Source organism: Eretmochelys imbricata, chromosome 5 (assembly GCF_965152235.1).
Source record: "Eretmochelys imbricata isolate rEreImb1 chromosome 5, rEreImb1.hap1, whole genome shotgun sequence".
Lineage (NCBI taxonomy): Eukaryota > Metazoa > Chordata > Testudines > Cheloniidae > Eretmochelys > Eretmochelys imbricata.
This window is the reverse complement of record NC_135576.1, coordinates 15,942,151-15,967,526: the sequence shown is the minus strand read 5'-3', so window position 1 is coordinate 15,967,526 and position 25,376 is coordinate 15,942,151. Positions and strand designations below refer to the sequence as shown.

The 25,376-nt window shown below is 41.1% G+C and overlaps 1 protein-coding gene across 2 annotated transcripts; it reads left to right on the top strand.

Moving 5' to 3' along the window:
- The first annotated feature begins 396 nt into the window (after positions 1 to 396).
- On the top strand, positions 397 to 25,173 carry ACAA2 (acetyl-CoA acyltransferase 2). Of its 2 annotated transcripts, none has more exons than XM_077816669.1 (10): positions 397 to 504; positions 7,727 to 7,893; positions 8,938 to 9,066; positions 12,928 to 13,044; positions 14,043 to 14,190; positions 18,872 to 19,047; positions 20,104 to 20,233; positions 22,517 to 22,587; positions 23,309 to 23,463; positions 24,456 to 25,173. In XM_077816669.1, exons 1-10 carry the CDS (start codon positions 489 to 491, stop codon positions 24,538 to 24,540), a joined length of 1,194 nt encoding a protein of 397 aa, XP_077672795.1. In that variant the 5' UTR covers positions 397 to 488; the 3' UTR covers positions 24,541 to 25,173. The 2 variants fall into 2 exon arrangements, with proteins under 2 accessions (XP_077672795.1, XP_077672796.1); XM_077816670.1 differs by lacking the exon at positions 397 to 504 and adding an exon at positions 5,236 to 5,254.
- Positions 25,174 to 25,376: the final 203 nt, after the last annotated feature.

The following is a 25,376-nucleotide window of genomic DNA, read 5'->3' as shown; positions in this document are numbered from 1 at the left end:
ACCGGCCCCCAGCGCCAATGCCATAGGAAAAGTATGCCGGGGGGAGGGGCGGGTTGCTGCCCTCCCTGAGCCTGTTCCCTACAGGAACCCGCCTCTGGCGCGAGGCCGTCACTTGAACAACGACGGTCCCCACCTTGACCCCCGGCACAGCGCCGGGTGAATACCGCGCCGAATGTGCTTTTCCCGATGGGCAGTCACGTGCGCGGGGGCACAGCGCCGGGTGAATACCGCGCCGAATGTGCTTTTCCCGATGGGCAGTCACGTGCGCGGGGGCACAGCGCCGGGTGAATACCGCGCCGAATGTGCTTTTCCCGATGGGCAGTCACGTGCGCGGGGGCACAGCGCCGGGTGAATACCGCGCCGAATGTGCTTTTCCCGATGGGCAGTCAGGTGTGCGGAGGCGGGGAAGGGGGGCGGGGGCTCAAGGGGCGCGCCCTTGGGCAGTCCCGTCCCACGCTTGCGGGCCTCTGCCGCCGCCCAGCCCAGCCATGGCCCTGCTCAGAGGTAAGGCGCTCGCCCCTCGCCGCTGTCCCCCCGTCAGCAGCCCGTTAAAGTCCCAGCCTCCCTTTTGCGCCGCGTTACCGGGTGATCCCCCCCCCCCGTTTCCACGAAATAAAGGGTCGAGTGTCTGAAACCGGCGGGGTGCAGGCTCCGTTTTCAGGGCCTCTTCGCTGCAGCTTTTGAGCGGTGGCGCAAATCGCTGCCAGCCCACTTGTGCCCAGGTTTCATTGAATTCATCTTTTATTTCGTTTGTAATTTCAGTAGCTTTATTTTTAAGCTTGTTTTTAGGGGTTTTTTTTAATCAATTCACATTTTCACTGTTGCAGGAAATTATGCGGGTCAGACACTACTGAGGGTTGTTGAGATTCAAAAACTTAAAAATCTTGCTTACATGGTCAACATCACATGTCAAAATAATAAAGTAAATAGCCTTAAGTCAGACTCCGAGTTCTCAAACAGCATTTTTCTTACTTTGCCTAGCTGTAAGTTTTGATTATTATCAACGGAAATATGTTTTCCTCAGTTTGTGTGTGTATGTGGTGAAATCAACATATATCAATATTTACCAATAAAAATTTAATCCTGCCAAGGCTGGTAATATGTTTATGTATTATGGCAGTGGCTGCGAAACCGAGAACAGACAAACAACAGACAGAAAAGGAGTGGTGGGAAGCCAAGATTAAAAGATCATGAAATAAATATTTGTTTTGAAGTAAGCCTTTACTACACATGAATCTGGTTACTCCCTCTTTCTGTTTGTTGTTTATTTAAAATTACTGCCCAATACTAGCTGCATTTCAGTGGTGAGCTGAGTAATACCAGAATAAGGCACCAAATACAGAGGCCAAGAAACGAGCAGGGCCTATTCTTTCAGTTTAGTCTGCAAAGCACTTCGGGATCTTTCAAGATCAAGTGCAATCTGTAAAATGTTACTGTTTTTAAATAGAAACCTGTAATAAGTGTGTGTGTTTGCATGGTTTTATATATATAAAATTGTATGTATGTATGTTCTTCTAACATTCTCTCTCCATTCCCTTGCCAGCAGTAAAAAGAGATACACAGTTTTCTTTTCACTGATATATAATAATGGATTTTTATTTGCTGCATCTCTCTCCCCTCTCTGCGCTCTCATCTCATATCTCTGGCTCAAAGCCTGTGTTGTTCTGTCTGATTAACCGGCATTGGGTCTATTAAATACTGTGTGCGTTGGCACCCCAGGAGCTTGGGCCATCATTTCACTACTGTAATTAGCCTCCGGTGTCCTGGAATGCAGAAATCTCCAACAAAGTTTAAAACTTCAATCTATCTGAAATCAGTATATAGCTGACTGGCTTTGTCGAGGAACTATCTAATCTAAATGCCTTGTTTTCATTACACCCTTGTTTGTTTAAAGGTTCAGGGGGAATAAACCTTTGGTTAGAAAACAGTTGACGATAAACAAGAGGGCTTTGCCTGGCTAGCCCAAAAAGGCAGTGCTCTAAGTCCGTAGTCTTGGAGCATGTTGAAAATATACTGGAAACTTTTTAAAGAGTGTGCTCTGGTTCACCAGCCTCAAGCGCTCTGACACCCCATCCCAGCTAGTCAGACAACTCTGAAAACCATGGGAAACAGTCACATTTTGGCTCTCCATAGATTTGGGTGTATTTTTACATTACAATTGTATTTCCTCTCCATCCCTTTTAAAAAAAAAAAAACCACAACAAAACCCAGTGTGCCATATTAGCTCCAGAGCTTGAATTTATCACATTCACAGTTGTATCATTAACCATTAGTTAACCTTTGGAAGTAGATTCATTTAAGGCAAAGGTGAATTGTGCTGGCCTTATTTGTTACCACTTTGCTGTCCAGAGAAGAAAACTGGGGGAAAGGTTAAAGCATTGCTTGCCTTGCTCATTGTGGAGACTTTGAACAACATATTTTGGTAACGTAAAGACCTCTGCATTCACTAACTCTTCGATCAGTCTCTTTGGTGCTGATGAACCCAGGACTTGGAAAAGCCCACTGACCAAAGCTGTCATTAAAGCCGTACATCATGATTCGGTGCCAGCCCTGTAGTAAAAATCCCAGCATCCTTCCACTTGCCAACAACACTTTCACATCCTGACTGAACCTGTGTAATTGTTTAAGGTAAAAGTGTAATACTTTAGCATTTCTCAAATGGGGTTTCCAACCCCAAAAAAGGTTGCAAGACTATTGTGGGGGGGGGGGGGTAACAAGAGCGGCGGCTGGCCAGGCACCCAGCTCTGAAGGCAGAGCCACTGCCAGCAGCAGCACAGAAGTCAGCATGGCATGGTATGGAGGGGTTGTCACTCTTTTTTAGAGAGGTCATCAGAGCCTGAAATATCTTTAAAGGGGGTCCCAGCAAAAAAAGTTTGAGAACCCCTGTTTTAACACATCTGTAAATAGCAATGGATGCTCTCAGCTAAGGGTAGATTGTATATGAGATTGAGGTAAAAAACTCATTGCTTATTTACTTACATTATAAACTTTTCATGATAGGAAGTGTCTTTTTCCTTATGTGTTTGTGTAGTGCTCAGTATCTTGGGGCTCTGCTCCACGAGTAGGCTCCTAGGTTCAACCAGAGTACAAATAAGTATTATTATTATGGTTTAGCTTTGTGCCTGGCTTACAGCGTAACTGTAGTGCAGAATTTCAGTTGTGAAATGCTGTCCTCCTCAACAAGTTATTCCTACTGAGTGGGACCAGTCTGTCGTGGGCTCTGCTGAGTCAGAACATAGTTGATCAGTTGGCAAGAGCAAATGGGACAAATGCCCACTTTTGCCAAAAAGTCAGGCCGGCCGGGACAGAGCTTAATAAAGGGACTGTCCCGGCCAAAACAGGATGTATAGTCACCCTATTAATTCAGGATCCTCATTCTCTTGTGTTGGCACAAGATTTTTCCAAGTGTTCTTATGGTTCATTAACTTTCCATCACTTTCCATCATTTCCATTCATAACATGGGGTTTGGATAAGGAGTCCTTCCGTGCAAAGTTATGTATGGGGTTTTTGCTTTGTTTTTGAGAATGATGGGTGTGGATGTCAGTAATGCATGGTCATTCTATACATTTTAGGTCAGTCTGCTGTTTTCTAGTTTCCTCTACCAGAAAATAGTAATGACTCCAGATGTTTCGTAATGGCCATGAGGGAAAGCAATAAATCAGAGTGTTTTTCTTTTTACCTCTCAACAAAATGCATGCTCTGCCTTATGGCAACTCCCAGAAGGTCTTCCAGGCAAATCAGGGATATCAGATGTCTCAGTCTCCAACAATGCATCCAGTCCTTATCAAGGTGGGCAAGCTTGAACTTTGGTCAGTTCAGAAGGTTCCCTTAAACTGACAGTTCTTTTACAATATCCATCAATTCAATCACAAGCATTGTGGGCTCCAAAAATATAAAAAGAGTGGGAGAAACAGAAGGCAGTTTTTCATTTTGGGGTAATAGATAACACATGTCTCTGGTAGAAGGCCTTGACATATTCATGAGGATAAATACTGGCCTAAGGAACAATCACTGTCTTTTTTCCACACTATGACATCTTCATACATCCTCTTAAATACATTAAATACAATATCTTAATACATTTAGATACCTTATGGCAAGTGTCACATCACCTTTCACCAGACAAGAAATTGAGGAAGTAGCTATGGGTAAAAGTTCATGGCTTTCTCCTAGTCACTTTTCACCTAGAAGCAGAGTGTCTGTTTTTACAACTTATCAATATATGTTCCATTTGTGATGTAGAAAATTAAAGTTAGGCTATTTCTCTTCACTGTGTGTGTGTGTGGGGGGGGGGGGGGTATGTATGAGATGCATGCACATGCAATCAGCTGAAGTTTAATGTGAATTTTTTTTTCATCAGAAACCATGAACTTTAGATGAGGGAATTACTTTTTTTGTTTTTTAAAGTAAAAGCCTTTCTGAAAAAAATGAGGTAATTTAAAATAATGTGCTTCTGCATAGAGTCTGCCTTTTGTGCTTCCTGGTCTAAGCAAACAATTTACTGATGGCAGTTAAAAAGAAATTTCCCCAATGGGCAGGTTATTCTATAGTTGTCCATTTGGGACTTTCTTGTGCATTCTTCTGAAGTATCTGGTACTGACCATTGTCAGAAATAGGATATTAAACTAGATGGAGCACTGGATTGATCTGATATGAGAATTTCTGTCTGTTGCACATTCAAGCTCCCTTATTTTTCCTCTAAATCCCTCTTTAAAAAACACTTATTCATGGAATCCTTCTTAGCTTCTCCTCCTGACTCTTCATTTCACACATGCCTCCTTCTCTGAAATATTTTTCCAGGCTGTGTCTGGTGTATCTTGGATTGTAAGGTGCTCAGGTTAGGGAGGGACCATATTTTCTTTGTTTTCTTTGTTTCTTTGCCCAGGTAAATTTACAGCACTGTACTAGTAATCTTACTGACCCTCTGGGTGATGTAATCCAGTGGTTCTCAACCTCTGGCCCTCAGACCTCTGGCATCTGCACCTCCATATGAAATTTTTTAGGCATCCACAAATGAAAAAAAGTTGAGAACCACTGATGTACTCCACCTCTGCTATTTACCTGCAACATCTCTTTATTTAATGTCCATTCATCTTCCGCAGAGATTTGATCCATATCTCAAGAAAATCAAATGAATCGTGTCCATCCTCTTGGGAGTCTGCTATAGACCACCGGACCAGGGGGATGAAGTAGATGAGGCTTTCTTCCGGCAGCTCACGGAAGCTACTAGATCGCATGCCCTGATTCTCATGGGTGACTTTAATTTTCCTGATATCTGCTGGGAAAGCAATACTGCGGTGCATAGACAATCCAGGAAGTTTTTGGAAAGCGTAGGGGACAATTTCCTGGTGCAAGTGCTAGAGGAGCCAACTAGGGGGGGCGCTTTTCTTGACCTGCTGCTCACAAACCGGGTAGAATTAGTGGGGGAAGCAAAAGTGGATGGGAATCTGGGAGGCAGTGACCATGAGTTGGTTGAGTTCAGGATCCTGACGCAGGGAAGAAAGGTAAGCAGCAGGATACGGACCCTGGACTTCAGGAAAGCAGACTTCGACTCCCTCAGGGAACGGATGGCCAGGATCCCCTGGGGGACTAACTTGAAGGGGAAAGGAGTCCAGGAGAGCTGGCTGTATTTCAAGGAATCCCTGTTGAGGTTACAGGGACAAACCATCCCAATGAGTCGAAAGAATAGTAAATATGGCAGGCGACCAGCTTGGCTTAACGGTGAAATCCTAGCGGATCTTAAACATAAAAAAGAAGCTTACAAGAAGTGGAAGGTTGGACATATGACCTGGGAAAAGTATAAAAATATTGCTCGGGCATGTAGGAATGAAATCAGGAGGGCCAGATCGCACCTGGAGCTGCAGCTAGCAAGAGATGTTAAGAGTAACAAGAAGGGTTTCTTCAGGTATGTTGGCAACAAGAAGAAAGCCAAGGAAAGTGTGGGCCCCTTACTGAATGAGGGAGGCAACCTAGTGACAGAGGATGTGGAAAAAGCTAATGTACTCAATGCTTTTTTTGCCTCTGTTTTCACTAACAAGGTCAGCTCCCAGACTGCTACGCTGGGCATCACAAAATGGGGAAGAGATGGCCAGCCCTCTGTGGAGATAGAGGTGGTTAGGGACTATTTAGAAAAGCTGGACGTGCACAAGTCCATGGGGCCGGACGAGTTGCATCCGAGAGTGCTGAAGGAATTGGCAGCTGTGATTGCAGAGCCATTGGCCATTATCTTTGAAAACTCGTGGCGAACCGGGGAAGTCCCGGATGACTGGAAAAAGGCTAATGTAGTGCCAATCTTTAAAAAAGGGAAGAAGGAGGATCCTGGGAACTACAGGCCAGTCAGCCTCACCTCAGTCCCTGGAAAAATCATGGAGCAGGTCCTCAAAGAATCAATCTTGAAGTACTTGCATGAGAGGAAAGTGATCAGGAACAGCCAACATGGATTCACCAAGGGAAGGTCATGCCTGACTAATCTAATCGCCTTTTATCATGAGATTACTGGTTCTGTGGATGAAGGGAAAGCAGTGGATGTATTGTTTCTTGACTTTAGCAAAGCTTTTGACACGGTCTCCCACAGTATTCTTGTCAGCAAGTTAAGGAAGTATGGGCTGGATGAATGCACTATAGGGTGGGTAGAAAGCTGGCTAGATTGTCGGGCTCAACGGGTAGTGATCAATGGCTCCATGTCTAGTTGGCAGCCGGTGTCAAGTGGAGTGCCCCAGGGGTCTGTCCTGGGGCCGGTTTTGTTCAATATCTTCATAAATGATCTGGAGGATGGTGTGGATTGCACTCTCAGCAAATTTGCGGACGATACTAAACTGGGAGGAGTGGTAGATACGCTGGAGGGGAGGGATAGGATACAGAAGGACCTAGACAAATTGGAGGATTGGGCCAAAAGAAATCTGATGAGGTTCAATAAGGATAAGTGCAGGGTCCTGCACTTAGGACGGAAGAATCCAATGCACCGCTACAGACTAGGGACCGAATGGCTAGGCAGCAGTTCTGCGGAAAAGGACCTAGGGGTGACAGTGGACGAGAAGCTGGATATGAGTCAGCAGTGTGCCCTTGTTGCCAAGAAGGCCAATGGCATTTTGGGATGTATAAGTAGGGGCATAGCGAGCAGATCGAGGGACGTGATCGTCCCCCTCTATTCGACATTGGTGAGGCCTCATCTGGAGTACTGTGTCCAGTTTTGGGCCCCACACTACAAGAAGGATGTGGATAAATTGGAGAGAGTCCAGCGAAGGGCAACAAAAATGATTAGGGGTCTAGAACACATGACTTATGAGGAGAGGCTGAGGGAGCTGGGATTGTTTAGCCTGCAGAAGAGAAGAATGAGGGGGGATTTGATAGCTGCTTTCAACTACCTGAAAGGGGGTTCCAAAGAGGATGGCTCTAGACTGTTCTCAATGGTAGCAGATGACAGAACGAGGAGTAATGGTCTCAAGTTGCAGTGGGGGAGGTTTAGATTGGATATTAGGAAAAACTTTTTCACTAAGAGGGTGGTGAAACACTGGAATGCGTTGCCTAGGGAGGTGGTGGAATCTCCTTCCTTGGAAGTTTTTAAGGTCAGGCTTGACAAAGCCCTGGCTGGGATGATTTAACTGGGAATTGGTCCTGCTTCGAGCGGGGGGTTGGACTAGATGACCTTCAGGGGTCCCTTCCAACCCTGATATTCTATGATTCTTCCTAATTTAAACCTATGGATTTTTCTTGTTTGTGTTCTAGGTGTGTTCATTGTTTCAGCCAAGCGAACACCTTTTGGGGCTTATGGAGGTCTGCTCAAGGACTTCACAGCCACTGACCTGACTGAATGTGCTACACGCGCTGCACTGTCTGCTGGCAAAGTCTCCCCTGAGATCATTGACAGTGTCATTGTGGGTAATGTCATGCAGGTTGGTAGGATGGAATAATTGCTGGTACCTGGTTACTTGCTGAACACCTTTCCCTAGTGCATTTCTACATATAACTGCATCTGTTGTTCAGTTGGTTGCTGTTGAATGAGCCAAAAATAAATCAAAAGGCTGGAAATACAAAGTATTAATAATTAAGTGATTCCTTTTTATGTTTAAGGGGCTGACCATGCTTCCATTGACCTTGTTGGGACCAGGATAATTTAAATCAGGGAAGCCTGTCTTTCTGTGAAATGCAATCTGATTAAAAAAACAGTTTGTATTCTCGCTGAATTTCAAGCCCCTGGGAATACTGCTCTTCTTAGTAGACCATGACTTCAGAGTTAGAACTGAACAAGCATTGTTTTCTTTGGGTTTTAGTTAATTGCCATTTTGCTGGAGATCATGTAACAGGTTGGGGCTTATAATACCTGAGAACCCTAGAAATTCTCTGAAGAAATGCAAAATAAATGTAATATCTTTTAGATTGCACCAGACAAGTTAGTGCCCTGTATGCGTGGATGAAACTGAATAAACAAGTCCTTGCCGCAAAGAGCTTACTGTCTCAAGGCACAATTGCTTACAATGCAGTAGCCTGTACTCACCCACAGACTAGGTCACTAGCTTTGTTTTGGACGGGCTGACTAAGTTATTGGTGGTCACTAATCAGGATGTGGTGCTTTGCCAGGAGGCGCCCTACTTAGTGTATGGTTATCATCCATTAGTGGAGGGAATGAGTTACTATTAGCCCCGATACGTCACTTGAAACTTTTCAGCTGCAGTACCATTTTCAGGCTGACCTGTAGCTCTGGTGGGAAAGGGTCTCTCCTTGAAATAAGTTCAGACACCTGCCTTCAGCAGATACTTTGGGAAGAGATTTCTTGAAAGAATATAAACGCTTCCTCTGGCTTATAATTCTCGAGGAATCGTGTCCTCCAGAACTAACATTTACCTGAGGTATTGGGTATTCTATTCTGAGCTGATTGAAACAGCTGTTGTCCAAGTACATTAGTGGTTTACAAATGCTGCAATTTTTTTGCTTTCCAGAGCTCCTCAGATGCTATTTATATTGCAAGGCATGTTGGTTTGCGTGTGGGAGTTCCTATCCCGGTTCCAGCCCTTACTGTCAACAGACTCTGTGGCTCTGGTTTTCAGTCCATCGCCAATGGATGTCAGGTACAATACTTGTTCTCTGAGTATGGGCTACAATTATATATTATTCATAGCTGTTATCAAACTGCTGTAGTGAGAGAGGGGATGTGTTCTGACCCAAGTGCTGTGTGTTTGAATTAGCCGAAGAATTGCTCTCTGCTGAATACTGTGATGGTGTTCAGCTGTTATCAGTAAGTGATCTCCTGTGAGCATCCCAATAAATATATATCTTAAGGAGGAATTTAAAGGTGCACGGAGTGCCTTGGAACTAAAAATCAAATGCATTTGTTTAATTTTCCATATTTATAGGGATTTCCCATGGAGCTCTGGTGTTGCATACAACAGTTCAACCTTCTGAAGACATTTATATAATTAGTGTAAAAAAAAAAAATCATTAGGGCTAGTTGAAAAGGGGATGGGGGACAAGAAAGCAGCCACTTTTACAAAATTAAAGGTACTTAAACTGCACTAAAACACCTGTGGCTGGCCCTGGTCAGCTGACTCAGGCTTACGGGGCCCAGGCTGCAGTGCTGTAAAGTTGCTGTGTAAATGTTCAGGCTTGGGGTGAAGCCCAAGCTCTAGGACCTCGCGAGGGGCGGGAGGGTCCCCAAGTCTGGGCTCCAGCGCAAGCCCAAACACCTACACTGCAATTTTTAGCCTCGCAAGCCCGAGTCAGCTGCCAAGGCCAGCTGCGGCCATGCCGCAGTCTCTTATTCCAGTGTAGACATACCCTCAGATGCACTCTGTTCTCTTCGTCCTGGAGCCTGATCCTGCACCGACTTGAGTCAATAGAAGCAGGTTGGGCTTCAGAAGTTTCAGAGTATTTTTAGCTCTCACGCTTTCTGCTGATGTACCCACTTGGGTAGCTGAAATAACTAGCAGTGTGGAGAACTGAGAAACTTCTGATATGTTTTTATGAAAAAACGAGAGTGACTCGCCTTGTGGTGTTACCTGTTGGGTGTTGCACAGTTAACTTTTTTCTTGAAACAAGACAATCAATGCAATGACAATGGGGAAGTCACCTAGCATGAGTGAACTTGCTGGAACTCAAATCACTGAGGGGTAACTAATGTAAATCCCGAGACCGCTAAACAATTGCGTAGAAGTCCCCCTTCTGAGGAATATTGGGTTCAAGAGGCTCAACAGACAAAGAACTAAGAATTGTATTAAGTGGGCAGCCTACTGTAGAGGATCTTAATGGAACTGACATGAGACTAAACAAGAGGGACAGACCCTGCTGAAAGGCTTTGAAGGACTTTGAAACCTACCAGGTCTCCGTGAGGAAGGTGAGTGACACCTGGTAAGACATGCATACATATAAGCTGTTTGTTGTGTTCAAGATACATTTTCTCTGTAATGCTTTTGTTTCAAATAACTACTTTTCTGTATGAAGATTGGTTGGTCACTGGTAAATTCAGTCATAGCCCTTGTGATAGAGCAAGACAGCAAATACTGAACTCAAGCTTCTTAAGGTGATCACAGTGAGTTGAAGGAGGAAACTGCAGCTTAAATTTCCAGGCAAGAGAGAGAACACATGTTCTTTAACACGAAAGAAGTGATGGCTAGAGGCCTGAGACCTGAGTGGGGATGCTACAAAGAGGTCAAAAGTGCAGTTACCCTGGAACTGTGACAGCGGTGACTTGTATTTCTAAAATGTCTGTCCTCCAAGGATCTCAAAGCACTTCACAAAAACAGTTTAATAATAGTAGCCTCCTTTTAAAGCAAGGGAAATAGAAATTAATGACTTTATGCAAGTCACAGTACGTTTAATGGAACAGCACTGGTGAATAGCACTCAGATCTCCTGACTTCTCTTCTTCTTTGTCTAGTGGTTATAAAATCTGCCTCTTCTCCAAACATTTCTAATTAGACGGATGTTCAGTGTGTGCCCTGATAGGGATTCACATATGAAGTTCACCATAAATAAGGCTTTTTTTTAACAACAGCAGTTCACCTCCTTTCTATTCCTATAACAAAAACAGCTGATTTGGTTAACAGTTTGCATGTTGTCACAGTAAAGAAGAGGACCTTTCACTGTACCCACTATTTTTCTGCACTAGAAAAATACATTGAGGTGAGCTACCTTGATGTACATCTCTCAGGTTTTTATTGTATAGATTTCAGCTGGTAAGGTCTACCTTGGCTTCCACTATTTTAGCAGTGAAATTGTTTTACTGTTCACGCAAGACAGTTTATCTACCCTTCCTTTATCCAAGGATGAAACATTTCATATCATGATTTAATTTTGTTTGTGCAGAGTGGTGTTTGAGGAAGACAGGAGCCTTATAAAATTAAACAGTGTTTTGTGCAAGTTGAGCAATCATACAGTTAAAAAATAAATGTCCGTTTGAAAAAATTCTGCCACAAAAACAAATTCCTCAAGATTAAGATTAAGAAAATTTAAAGTTGAGGTTATAATTCTTGAAACTGATCATAACACACACTCTTTTGGCTTTGTACTAGAAAGATACACTGAGTTTAGCTACTCTGATTGAGGTCCGTGATGTATCTTCCTAGTATAGACACACCCAAGAGTATTTGTTAGTTTGAATGCAGAGAGTAAGGTTATAATTATAAGGTGAAATCCAAATTTTCTTACTGTCATGGAGGTTTTTACGAAGGTGTCCATTATTTGCCACAATTACTTATACTTTTTTACGAGACTTGCACAAAAATTGTTTTACCAGGTGCTTCCCTTCCCTGACAGAATGGTGCTCCACAATTTAAAATACAGTCCCACTAATACACTTTTTTGATGTTTGGCTAATAATAGTCTATACTGAATTAATATAAAAATAGTTTCAATTCCGTCTGCTCACTGTGTAATACGGTAGAACCTCAGAGTTACGAACACCTTGGGAATGGAGGTGGTTCGTAACTCTAAAATGTTCGTAACTTGAGCAAAACGTTATGATGGTTCATTCAAAAGTTTATAACTGAACATTGACTTAATACAGCTTTGAAATTTTATTATGCAGAAGAAAAATGCTGTTTTTAACCATCTTAATTTAAATGAAACAAGCACAGAAAGTCTTCATCCTGTCAAATCTTTTTTTTTAATTTCCCTTTTTTTTTTTTTTACTAGTTTACATTTAACACAGTACTTTACTGTATTTGCTTTTCTTGTCTCTGCTGCAGCCTGATTGCATACTTCCAGGTCCAAATGACATGTGGTTGACTGGTCAGTTCGTAACTCTGAGATTCTACTGTAGATTTCAAAATATTCCTCTTCAATTAAAAATCACTTTAGCAAAATGTTTGAGGAGGCAGTGTGTCCTAATGGTCAGAGCAAGGGACTAGGAATCTGTACTCCTTGATTCTGTTTCTGGCTGTGCCATTCACCTGCTGTATGATTTTTACGCATGTCACCTAGGCCAAGTTTTCAAAAGCTGCTGGTGTTTTGTTACCCCACAAAAGAGTCATACGGCCTGATTTTATTTGTTTTATTTTTGTAGAAGTACTGCGTGCCCACAACTCTGAAGTCAGTGGCAACTGTCAATGCTCAGCATCTCTGAAAAATTAAGTCCAGTATATTTCAGGCTAAGCACCCAAACTGAGAGGCCACTTCTGAAAACTTTGGCTTTGATCTCTCTCTCTCTCTCTCTCTCTCTCTCTCTTTCTCGCTTGCTCTCTCTTCACCATACCCTCCTTTCTATAAAATGGGTGTAATAGTACCTCACTGACCGGAGAATTGTGCCGTTTCATTATTCTGTAAAATTTTTGAAAATCCTTGTCAGAAAATGAGTACAGGATAAGCATGAATTATTTCTTAAGTTATGCACCTAGTTTTCTAATTAGCAAGGTATGTTACTGAAGCAATTGCTGTTGTCTGTGAAAATAAAATACCCTAAAACCTGCACATGATGCATCTGTATTATTTTAATAGGAAATTTGCCTTAACGAGTCAGAAGTGGTTCTTTGTGGTGGATCAGAAAATATGAGCCAGGCTCCATACATCGTCCGAAACATTCGATTTGGAACCAAATTTGGAACAGATCTCAAGGTTGGATAATGTAATTTTTTTGTTTTAATTAGGTCTTATTCACAGAGCAGGAGAAAACACTGGATCCATAATTTTGTAACCAAAATTAATGCGGATTAGGTTCAGACTCAGGTGTTGAGGTGTTTTATCTAATGTACAACAGTTTTATCAAAACAGTCAGTCTGATCCCGCTAAGCTTTTGTTAAGACTGCCAGCTTTCTAACTATTCCAGAACTATTTTTTTAATACCTATACTGAATTAAACATCATCCATTAACTCCTAAACTTTCAGAATTCAGCTTAGTTGATACATTGCTTCAAAATACTAAACACAATTGAAAACCTTTTCTGATAGTCTTCCATTGCATTCCCACGATTCCCTCCTGGGATCCAAAAAGGACAGATGAGTTTTCCCACACTTCTCTGGTAAACAATTCATAGAGTGCAGATTAGTGCAGCCCTAAGAATTATGAGATGTGTTCCCAGAAGTCTTAATGGCACACATGAGCGACAATCACACTTAAGTGAATACAGCAAATGAAGTTCTGTTTTGTGTAACTTTTCTCACTCCAGAGATGAAACTGGTGTGTAGATAACTCAAGGTAACTCTGCAGGGAAGACATATCTGCTGAGCCCAGGCTGAGTATTTGAAGGGTTGGCAGTTTATTTGAGCATATTTGATTTGGAAATTGTTGAAAGACAAACACAGCTATTTTCCCCAAATCTCTTTTGATGGTAGAACTGCACATTAAGCTTTTTGCTCTGTGACATTGTTGATTTCACCAGTTTTCTTTGTGTACATTGTCACTTCAGTTCTGCTACTGTTCTGGTAACCAATTACACAGAAATACTTTTCACATGCAGCTGCTTCAGATAAAGTTTTAAAACATAATTAGTTACCAAGATATATATATTTTTTAAATGATAACTTCTAAAGCACGGGTGAATATCTTGTTAAAGTACTAATACTGTAATATTGATTCTGCATAAGACTTTCCCTTTAATAATGTTTCTGGCAGATGGAAGACTCTTTGTGGGCAGGCCTAACAGACCAGCACGTTAATACCCCAATGGCAATTACAGCTGAAAATCTGGCTGCAAAATATAACATCTCGAGAGAGGACTGTGACCGATATGCAATGAAAACACAGCAGAGATGGAAAGCTGGTCAGTAAACTTTGAGAATTAAAAGTTAGATTGACATCATCAACTTCAAATCCAGTCAAACTATAACGCACCAATTTAAAGTAGTTTCAGGTTGTACACCTGTCCCCAAGTTCCTCTGGCAATTTTTGTTTAATTTAACCTTTTTTTCCTTTTAAAAAAAAAAAAGTGTCTGAATCCTCTGTTGCTGAAGGCTAGTCTACACTAGAATCCCTACAGTGACGCAGCTGTACTGACGTAGTTACATCGCTGTAGCGCTGCTTGGGCAGATGCCCTCCCATCGGCATAATTACTCTATCACCCTGAGTGGCGGTAGCTTTGTCAACAGGACAGCTTCTCCCGTTGACATTGGCTGTCCACGCCGGTGCTTATGTCGGTGTAACTTGCATCGCTCGGGGAGTGACTTTTCCACACACCTGAGCAATTTAAATTATACCGAAGTAAGAGCTAGTGTGTACAAGCCCTGAGTGGAAAAACCTAAACAAACAAGCGTAACTACGATTCTCAAACACCAATGGAAGTTACTAGAGTCAAGTTCTCAAGCCTGTTCTGGCAGATCCCATTGCATGATTGGGACCGAACTATCGATATACACAAAATGCTATCAAATGTCCACAGAAGACAAACATTTTTTAATCCTGTCATCTCTTTCAATTAGTTATTTTAGGAGCTACTTGTAATACCAATAGGTCAAAGATTTTCAGGTAGAAATTATCTTGTTTTCATTTATCTTAAGTTGACTCCCTCCTGTTAACATTAGTTTTTCAGCAGATTTTGCATCATTACAAATGATCCTCCACCTGCTGCCAGTTAACCCATTACCTGTTTTAATTAGTGTTTTCATGGAGTATAGAAGTTAAAGCACAGGACTGGCATTCAGGAAATAATTCTGATCTCTAGTCCTGGCTGTGAGTTGCTGTACCTTGGCCAAGGCACTTATCCCCTTTGCCTCAGTTTCTCAATCTGTAAAATCAGAATTGCCCACTCTGTAGGGGGCGTTGTGAGGCTTAACTCAAAGTGCTTTATAAAGTGCTGTTAGATCCTTGTGTGGAAAGTGCTTTTAGACATGCAAAGCATCATTATCTTTCCTTAAAGTACTGTTATCTCTCCCGTGTTACCCTTTGTTTTTTGCATGATGAAAAGATAGCCTATTTGCTGGTGCTGGTACAGATATATTGCTGGTAACTGTACCAATACTTTGCTGTAAGGAAGGAAGCCAATATTCTTTCCAGTGATTGAACCCACAAAGCCCAAGAGCTCAGTTATGTTCTGCAAATGCTCCTGTTCCACTGGGCCAGCATATTTTTTTTTTTTTTAAATGGAAAACAAGACAATAAAGTAACTACTTTCTGGAAATGATTCCCTAGTTTAAAAAATTAATTGCCATTATTCATCCAAACAAGACTTATTTTACTTTGAATATAAATGAGAGAGTGTGGTTTGAAAACACACAATGCGTCCGATGAAGTGAGCTGTAGCTCATGAAAGCTTATGCTCAAATAAATTTGTTACTCTCTAAGGTGCCACAAGTCCTCCTTTTCTTTTTTTAGTGCAGAGAGGTTTGTCTTTGGGAAAATTATTAAAGCCCACACATGTACTGCAAATAGTGAGTGTGTTTCCCAGAGGCCATGAAAATGCCAGGGGAAGAAGTTATAACTGTACGAGGAACGTGTCTGGTCTAAAATAATAATTAGGGTTGTCAATTAATCTCAGTTAACTCATGCAATTCAAAAAAATTAATGGTGATTAAAAAAAATTAATTGCGATTAATCGCACTGTTAAACAATAGACTGCCAACCGAAATGTATTAAATATTTTTGGATGTTTTTCTACGTTTTCAAATAAATTGTTTTCAATTACAACACAAGATACAAAGTGTGCAGTGCTCACTTTATATTATTTTTATTACAAATATTTGCACTGTAAAAATTATAAACAAAAGAAATCATTTTTCAATTCACCTCATACAACTACTGTAGTGAAATCTCTTTATTGTGAAAGTGCACTTAAAAATGTAGATTTTTGTTCGTTTGTTTTTGAGTGCAGTTATGTAACAATGTAAAACTTTAGAGCCTACGAGTCCACTCAGACAATCACTCAAACAAGTTTGTTTACATTTACGTGAGATAATGCTGCCTGCTTCTTATTTACAATGTCACCTGAAAGCGAGAACTGGTGTTTGCGTGGCACTGTTATAGCCCATATTGCCAGGTATTTACATGCCAGATATGCTAAACATTCATATGTCCCTTCATGCTTCAGCCACCATTCCAGAGGACATGCTTCCATGCTGATGGCACTCGTTAAAAAAATAATGCGTTAATTAAATTTGTGACTGATCTCCTTGGGGGAGTATTGTATGTCTCCTGCTCTGTTTTACCTCCATTCTGCTATATATTTCATAGCAGTCTCGGATGGTGACCCAGCACATGTTCATTTTAAGAATACTTTCACTGCAGATTTGACAAAATGCAAAGAAGGTACCAGTGTGAGATTTCTAAACATAGCTAAAGCACTCAACCCAGGGTTTAAGAATCTGAAGTGCCTTCCAAAATCTGAGAAGGACGAAGTAGGGAGCATGCTTTCAGAAGTCTTAAAAGAGCAGCACTCTGATGCGGAAACTACAGAACCCGAACCACCAAAAAAGAGAATCCGCCTTCTGCTGGTGGCATCTGACTTAGATGATGAAAATGAACATACATCGGTTTGCACTGCTTTGGATTGTTATTGAGCAGAAACCATCATCAGCATGGTTGCATGTCCCTTCATGCATCATGCATCAACCAGCATTCCACAGGACATGTGAATCTTATTTACATGCCAGATGCGCTAATCTTCCAACGCCAGCTACAACAGTGCCATGTTAATGCCTGTTCTCGCTTTCAGGTGACATTGTAAACAAGAAGCAGGCAGCATTATCTCCTGCAAATGTAAACAAACTTGTTTGAGAGATTGGCTGAACAAGAAGTAGGACTGAGTGGACTTGTAGGCTCTAAAGTTTGACACTGTTTTATTTTTGAATGCAGTTATTCTTTGTACATAATTCTACATTTGTAAGTTCAACTTTCATGATAAAGAGATTGCACTACATTACTTGTATTAGGTAAACTGAAAAATACTGTTTCTTTTGTTTTTTACAGTACAAATATTTGTAATAAAAATAAATATAAAGTGAGCACTATATACACTTTGTATTCTGTGTAATTGAAATCAATATATTTGAAAATGTAGAAAATATCCAAAGAGATTTAATTAAATGATATTGTGTTATAGTTTAACAGTGCAATTAATGGCATGATTAATCATGATTAATTTTTTAATTGCGCAATTAATCACAGTTAATATTTTTAATCACTTGACAGCCCTAATAATAATAGTAATTTTAGGACCTGATCTGTAAGGACTCATGCATGTGAGTAACTGAACTCATTTGAGAAGTGCCCTTAAGAGAGTAAAGTTTCGCAGATGGGTAACTTTTTGCAGGATCAATAGAGTACAGAAATTTAAAAACAAAAAGTCCAAAAAATGTGTAACTCAAGTATCTGAAATATGAAAAGGATCCTCTGGATCCTTTGGATATTGAGGGCAAATCTGTCTCAGGCAGTTCTATATACAGTCCTCATTCCAGTCTACTGGGTCTATTGGTATTTCTAAATTTGTTTATAAAAGTATTTGTCTACCTAGCAGACTTGAAGCCTTTCTGTATAGGACACAAGTAAGTGACCACGTCATGTACTTTTCTTGGGAAAAATTTCTACCAGTTCTCAAGGATAACTTACTGTGCCTGACCAGTCAAGTTTTGTTTTTTTCTAGCTATAATACCATAATCCACACCAATCTTCTTTGCATAGTGGTCAAACTAGCCCTCTGTATGGTGATTTTATTTTTAATTTACTGAATGAGGTGTTAGGGACTGTATAGACATCCGCATCCCTTACCCCAGAGCCCAGCCATGGGGCGCCCCCCAGCCCAGACACCCACATCCCCTAAAGCCCAGGAATCCAGAGATAAACAGCCTGATGCTGGGTCCCAGGCTTGTATGGAGTTTCCTGTATGCTGCCTCCTTTCCTCAGGACAAACTGCAGCTGTCCAAAACTCTCCAGCCCCACTTTCTTCCCCCCGGCCCCCTTCCAGGCAGCAAGTGTCCTGTATTTGCAAGCTGGAGAGCTGGGCTCTGTGGGGTCCAGCGGCCCCTAGTGGCAGCACCAATTCTGCAGGGAAAAATGAAATTCTGCGCAGAACATTAATTACACCAGCTGAAGATCTGGCCCAACGTGTTTCTCCCTTCTTGTCGCAGTGAACTGTGCAGCTTTCAAACTCTCTGACAAGCCATACAGATGTAGAATCAACAGCAGGACAAAATGTACATTGGAGATGTAAATGCTAGTGCATATCCACTCAATACTGTTCAAATCTAATTGTAAACTTCAGAATCACTATTTAAGCCTGAAACACTCAAATTGAAAACTGGGTGACTCTTCACTATAAAAAGAAATTAAAACTATTTCCATTCTTTTGCCCAATTTAAAAAATAAATCAATTTAAATAGAATAAATACAGTCACTAAATACCTACATAGATAAGTGTAAAGTTGATTAAAAATTAAAGTACATGTTTGCCTGCACTGATCAGTCACCTGCTGCTGTTCAATTATAATTCTTGTCATTTCTTTCTGCTACTCCAGCTCATGATGCTGGTTACTTCAATGCTGAGATGGCACCAATTGAAGTGAAAACAAAGAAAGGAAAACAGACTATGGAACAGGATGAGCATCCTAGACCCCAAACCACCATAGAACAGCTGGGAAAGCTCCCTCCTGTCTTCAAGAAAGATGGGACTGTCACTGCTGGGAATGCTTCGGTGAGCTCACGGACTATAAGGAGTTAGAATTTTGATCTGAGAAGGGTTATATGTAGAATAGGTTCTCATAGTCTTTCTTCACCGTACTTCTTGCTTGCAGAGATGCTACTGGGCTGCCAAGAGTGGCTTCTGCAAAAAATAATTCTGATTCTGGAACTCAAATTGCAGTACAAAGCTTGGGCCTGGGTGGCTTTCTCAACATCCCTACAACGAACGAGTCTTCAGTTGCCTTCTCTCTTCTAGAAATGCAATGCCATAGAGTAGCCACTGCTGCCAGCATTATGCTAGTACCATCACCCTTAACAAGACATCCACACTTTCTCATCTGCCTTGAATCAGTATTGCCGCAGTTTTGACTTTGCACTGATTGTGTGGAACTCTGCTGGGACTCGCTGCTGTTCTTTCCTTTATGGACAATGAGCATTTTAAATTATTTAGGAGTCATGGGCTAGATCTCTGGTTTCAGCTGAGCTGTGCTTTGTGGAGGACCCTGATCATTGGGTCATCTGTAGGCCAAAGCAAGTGCAGATGGAACTTAGAGCAGACTATGGGCTTAGCAGCGTGACATTAGGTACCCTATCTTTTGGTGTAAATTTTATAGACTAGTAGATTTGTTAAGGCCAGAAGGACAACTGCGATCAGGTAGTCTGACCTCCTGCATAACACACAGCACAGATGGGAAAACATGGTACAAGTATTTGTAAAGTGTCATGCACACTTAACAGCCCTGAAAAATTATTAAATGTTAATGATGACCCTTGTCCACATATTGACTTTTAAAGTATATGAAATAGGTTTACGGGGCAGAGAATCTATTTTACTTCCTTTAAAACACTGAAATATATAAAATCTCAATGTCTAGTATTAATTTTCAAATGCCACGAAAAAAGAAAAGAATTTTAGTATTTAGAACAAACTGACCTTTAAGAATAGAATTGTGTATTAAATGTGTGTAATAAGCAATTGCCATCAGGTTTCTCTTACATGAATATCTCTGGCATAAAATGACTGTGCAATTAGTGCATTGAGAATGTTTATTTTTCTTTGTATTGCAAGGGAGTATGTGATGGAGCTGGGGCACTTGTCATAGCCAGTGAAGCGGCACTTAAAAAGCACAGCCTCACTCCACTGGCTAGAATAGTAGCCTATCATGTGTCTGGATGTGACCCCAACATCATGGGCATTGGTAAGTGGCAGTGAAGCAAATCTTTTGGTAGCATGAAAAAATAACGAAAGTATTCTTGTGTTGGGTGTTCTGTGGGGGCCTTGTGCTGAGCCCGCTGGCAATGGAGGAACAGTTTATGTGACTTGCTTATTATAGGGGAGACTGCTGTCAAGTCTCTCCTATATCTGACTGTGGAGCAGCACTGATCTCTTTGGCGTAAAGAATGATATCTGCAGTGCTGGGCCTTGACCATTAGGGGATAGGAGGAGCTCTGTCAGAAAAGAGATTCACTCGTTAGAGCCCCGTCAGAAAAGAGATTCACTCGTTAGAGCCCCATCTGATAAAACGACATGACATAAAAGTATTTCAATATGGGAGGGAAAAACCCCAGCAAGTTCTGTTGTTCCCTACAGTACTCTCTGCCCTGCGTTTCCCAGGCTAGTGTTCAGTGACTCAAGTAAATAGAGCTTCTCCCAATTCTCCTGGGAGCCTGTTTGGCAGCTAGCTAGGACATTGCTCAAGATATTAACGTAATTTCCCATGCTTGGTTTCATCCCATTTTTCTCATTAGAGAACTAACAATTGTTTCCTTCCTTGGCACTCACTGTGTATATTACCAGGTGTGTGGTGGGATGTCCAACACTCCTACACACATATGCACTTGCAAAATTCTCGCTTAGGCCCTGGTCCAAAGCCCACATCCTTCCATTGACTTCAGTGGGCTTTGAATCAGGCCCTTTATTCAGTTTATTCCCAAGGCCTGGTTTTGGTTTTTACTTTAATATTTTGTGGAAATTTATCAGTGTCTTTATTACAAAAATTAAACAATTGAAAATAGGTACAAAAATTAACTTTGTTTTCTTGATAAATAATTGGGTTAATACTGGGGGACAGGTAGACATAAAAAAGCAACAAAGAGAACTGTGTGTATTGGCAATAAGAGAAATTTTATGCTGTCGTTTATTTCACGAACTCTACGTTAACAAGGTGTACACATATACACACGCATGCACGCATGTGTGTATATATTTTCCACTACATTGCCTTATTAACAGCCTTGCATTTACACTAAGAAGTGTTTATGTTAATAAATTAGTCTACCTAATGTAGTGTATATGACTTTCTTAACATAACCAGTATTTTCATGCAGTTGCGTGATCCAAAATTCAGCTGAAAGTTGGTAAATACTGAATAATAGCTTTTGTAAAATCTGGGAATATTTTTGGTAAAAATTGGTAAAAGCCAAAAAGAAAGGGCCTTAGTTATTCTTTACTTACCTCTCTCTCCAGTCTCTTATTCATTTTTGTTGCTTTTATTAATATTCTTCTATCTTTGAGTTCCCAACGTCTTTCTAGTATTGAAGTCCTCCAACTATTCTAGGGGAGGACATCCCAGAGTTGTATAAAAAATAATCAGTCTCCTCTCTAATGTGATTCTTCACATTGCAAATTCCTGTCCAATTTGCTTTTCACTTGTAGTCCAAATTCTCCCTTAACATTTATGTTTTTCAAGTATCTCTCTGTGTTTTGGATTAATTTCTCCCAGTGTATTCGATTAGATTAGGTTGTAGCTGAGTTTCTTTAGAAGGGTGATTTTTTTTTTTTTTTTTTAAAACCATCGCCCCCTGTAATATCCACCAAAAAATAATATCCACTAACCTCAAACTTCATGGCTTAGACCTGCATCTCCTGAGGAACAATTTTTCTACCACAAATGCAGTGAGGTAACTCCCAGTTTGTGACACACACAACTAGATACCTATTCACCACAGTTCAAAAAGTATGTCTCTATTAATGTACTTTGTATATCTGGAGGGAACAAGTGGTTTGGGGGAGAAGATCGGGGCATTTGCAGCTGCCTCGTGAACCTCCTGAAGACTGCAGGAAGGGAGAACACCCCAAAAGTAGTGTTAGGCCTCATTTGGATTGGCAAGAAGCTGGCAGGCCCCAGATTGGCTAGAGAGCTGTATGGTGTGTTGAGTAGGAGCCTGAAGGAGTGGGTGGATGTAGAGAAAGGCAGTAATGAGACTTCTTAAGCTTGTGGGGTAGTGTGTTGAAGAAGTTCCCAACTAGCCACTCCTAAGGGTTCTTGTGTTTTGGAGCCCTCAAATTGCTTAATAAGACATTTGGTTAAGGTGTCACAAACCACCAAACACTTACTAGGGGCCCACAGTAGGTTGGGGAACCTGATGAGCACCCTCAGGCTCACAGGGTGGGGCTTGATGAACCTATCCTATGTACAATATAGTTTAAATGCTTATTGTAAAATTCTTCAGCTACTCACAAATGTATAATTTTGAAATAGGCCCTGTGCCTGCCATTACTGAGGCCCTGAAGAAATCAGGACTCTCCCTGAAAGACATGGATTTGGTAGAGGTAAGGAGAGCAGAGTGGACAGAAAGGTTATATCTAATTAGGAGCAGTAGTAATTAATAATCTAATGAGATGTGTTTAATCTAGAAGGTTCTCCTCCGCTGTATGATGGACTGAAAGGAAAGCCTAGAATGTGGCTGTTGCAGTGACTTCTGTTGGCCATTTAACTAAGTTTCTTTCAGTTCTTCCTCTAAACTCCTGTTTTCAGGAGCTTAAAACTCCTTTATTTAAAAAAAAAAAAAATCATGTCTGTAACTTGTCTAGGAGTGACATGCTCTCTTGGGCAACAGAGACGCTAAGGTGCTGATTTTTAAATACGTCCCCTGGTCAGTGGTGACTAAAAGTGGTTACCCTCTGATAGCTGTCTACTGCTATATGGAAAACATGTTAGTGGCCCTGGTCCAAGCCTAAAAGGCAGGTATCCATATTGCTGCTGGCATTTTTATTTTTTATTTTTATGTTTAAAAGAAGCTGTGGATTGATTAGCTTTGAAGACTGAACTGTCCACTTACTCACTAGAGATTGTCACTGCAGGTCTGGCTTGCAGTCTCTTGGTGGAGTGGAAAGGGGAATCTTACACTGCTGCTTTGTCATAGACCTGTGTCCATGTTCTATTTAAAAAAATTAAAATCTTGAACTTACAATTGCAAAGAGAACCTTAAAAATGTGAATTCTGATGGAAAGTCAAGCGTCTACATTTTGATTGTGTCTGTGCTGTTTTCAGGTCAATGAGGCTTTTGCTCCTCAGTATTTGGCAGTTGAAAAAGTTTTGGGCCTAGATCCTGAAAAAACCAATGTCAACGGAGGTGCCATTGCTCTAGGTCATCCCCTGGGAGCATCAGGGTCAAGGATCACTGCTCATCTGGTTCATGAATTAAGGTGTGTATGTAGCTGAAGCTCTTGATAAAACACACAATACTGTTTGCAAAGTTGATGCAAATACAAGGGGTTGTGGATGGACACTGTATAGCTGTAAAATCCTCTTCCTCTCCTGCCATTCAACACCCTTTTAGAATCCCTTCACTGGCTTCCCGTCTCTCACTGTATCACTTCACATGGTTGTCCTTAACTTCAGGGTCCTGCAACTCCACTCTTGTTTCCTCCTACTCTCATTCCAATCATCGCTACTCCCTTTAGGACTGATCTTAAACCCACTGAAGTCAATACAAAGACTCCCTACACTTCAGTGGGCTTTGGATTAGGCCTTTTATTTCTCACTGTTTGCTCTCTGTTGACTCCCCCTCCTCCTCCACACACCTTGAAAACTCCCACTTCTTGTTCCTCCACTGCTTTCCCTCTCCTTCAAACCTGCTTCCACAAATTCTTCTGCGTTGGTCTCCTCAAGAGTGATCTTTCTGCACTCTTAACGTGAACAGTTTCCTCGTGGTTTTGAATGTCTTGAGGGCAGAGACCATGTCTTTTTATTTTTGTTCATACTTCTGCAGTACTTTATCAATATTCGGTAATAAAGCAAACCTCAGCTAATCTGCATCTAACAGAGCAATGCTGCAGTGCTTTTAGAAATTTACTGAACTATAAAATGATGTTCCATTCATGTCATTTAAACTACATTGAAACCGGAGATTTCCAATTACTTTTCTTTCGTATCCTGAACTTCAAAGAACAACTCCATCATGCTATCCTTTAGAATGCCCCAGATCAACAGGTCTGAATCCCGTTGAAGGAACATTTCACTTTTTATGCTTCTGTTTAAAATTTTACATATATATTTTTAATGTTCCAAAACACCCTCTCTTTAATTGTGCATGTGAAAACTCTTGATAGTCAAAATGCATTGGGAAACAACTAACTTCCTTTTGTAGTAAATCAGGGAGACCATTTCTGTTTTCACCGTTCCTGTTTGTGTACAGGCGTCGTGGTGGCAAATATGCAGTTGGATCAGCTTGCATTGGAGGTGGACAAGGTATTGCTCTCATCATTGAGAACACGGCCTAAGAGAAATTGGGGACTTCAGTGCCTGTTAACAGCTAACTCCGACTGTTACATGCTCACCAAATAAAGGAATAATGAAAAGACAATACCTAGTACAAATACAGAGCATCGCTACCTAGCTTTATCTGGTGACCATCCTGCAAGATGAAGGAAAGGCTGCGAAGTCTGATTTCTGAACAAAATAACATGATTGATTTTTTTGATGATGTCCTCATAATTAAACTAAAAGTAAAGCCACTATAACTTCTCTCTTCTGAAATATTTCTTCACACTCTTTCCAGTTGAATAAAATTTGTGTCTCATTCCCCCTTAACTCTTCAGGAAATTAGGTTTGCCTGTCAAATATCTACCAAACCTGCCTTAAGGTGATTAAGGTGAGAGTGCCAAAGTCATGCGAATACAGGCTTTGATTATTTTTTCAATCAGTTCTGTCGTCTAAGATAAACATCTCTGAAAATCCGTGTTCCTGCTGCATTGCCAGAAAATGTGGCTGTCTTTTTTTCTGTTTGAAGATTGTCTCTATGTAAAGCACATATTGCAGAATACTGTGTGCATTTTGTACTTGCCATATTGAAAGAACTAGGAGAAAACTGTGAAATCTCCACTGTGCCTCATAATAAAACAGTAAAAATGATACTGAATTTGTCCTATTGATTTTTATTTTTCGTCCAAGAAAGGTGCATCAGTGTAATAAGTTTAGATGACTTATTTGGGTCATAACCTTGCCAGTATCCTTCAGTGCTCAACATTCAAAAGTCCAACTGTTATCTGAGATGTTGTTTCCCATCCCTGTGTTTCGAATGGGGAACTAACTGGTAACTGTTGTAGAAATCTGAATC

Coding starts and splice junctions, on each gene's coding strand:
- ACAA2 (XM_077816669.1), top strand. Junction 9,067..12,927: donor CCATCGCCAATGGATGTCAG/GTACAATACTTG, acceptor TTATTTTAATAG/GAAATTTGCCTTAACGAGTC. Junction 22,588..23,308: donor AAGACATGGATTTGGTAGAG/GTAAGGAGAGCA, acceptor TGCTGTTTTCAG/GTCAATGAGGCTTTTGCTCC.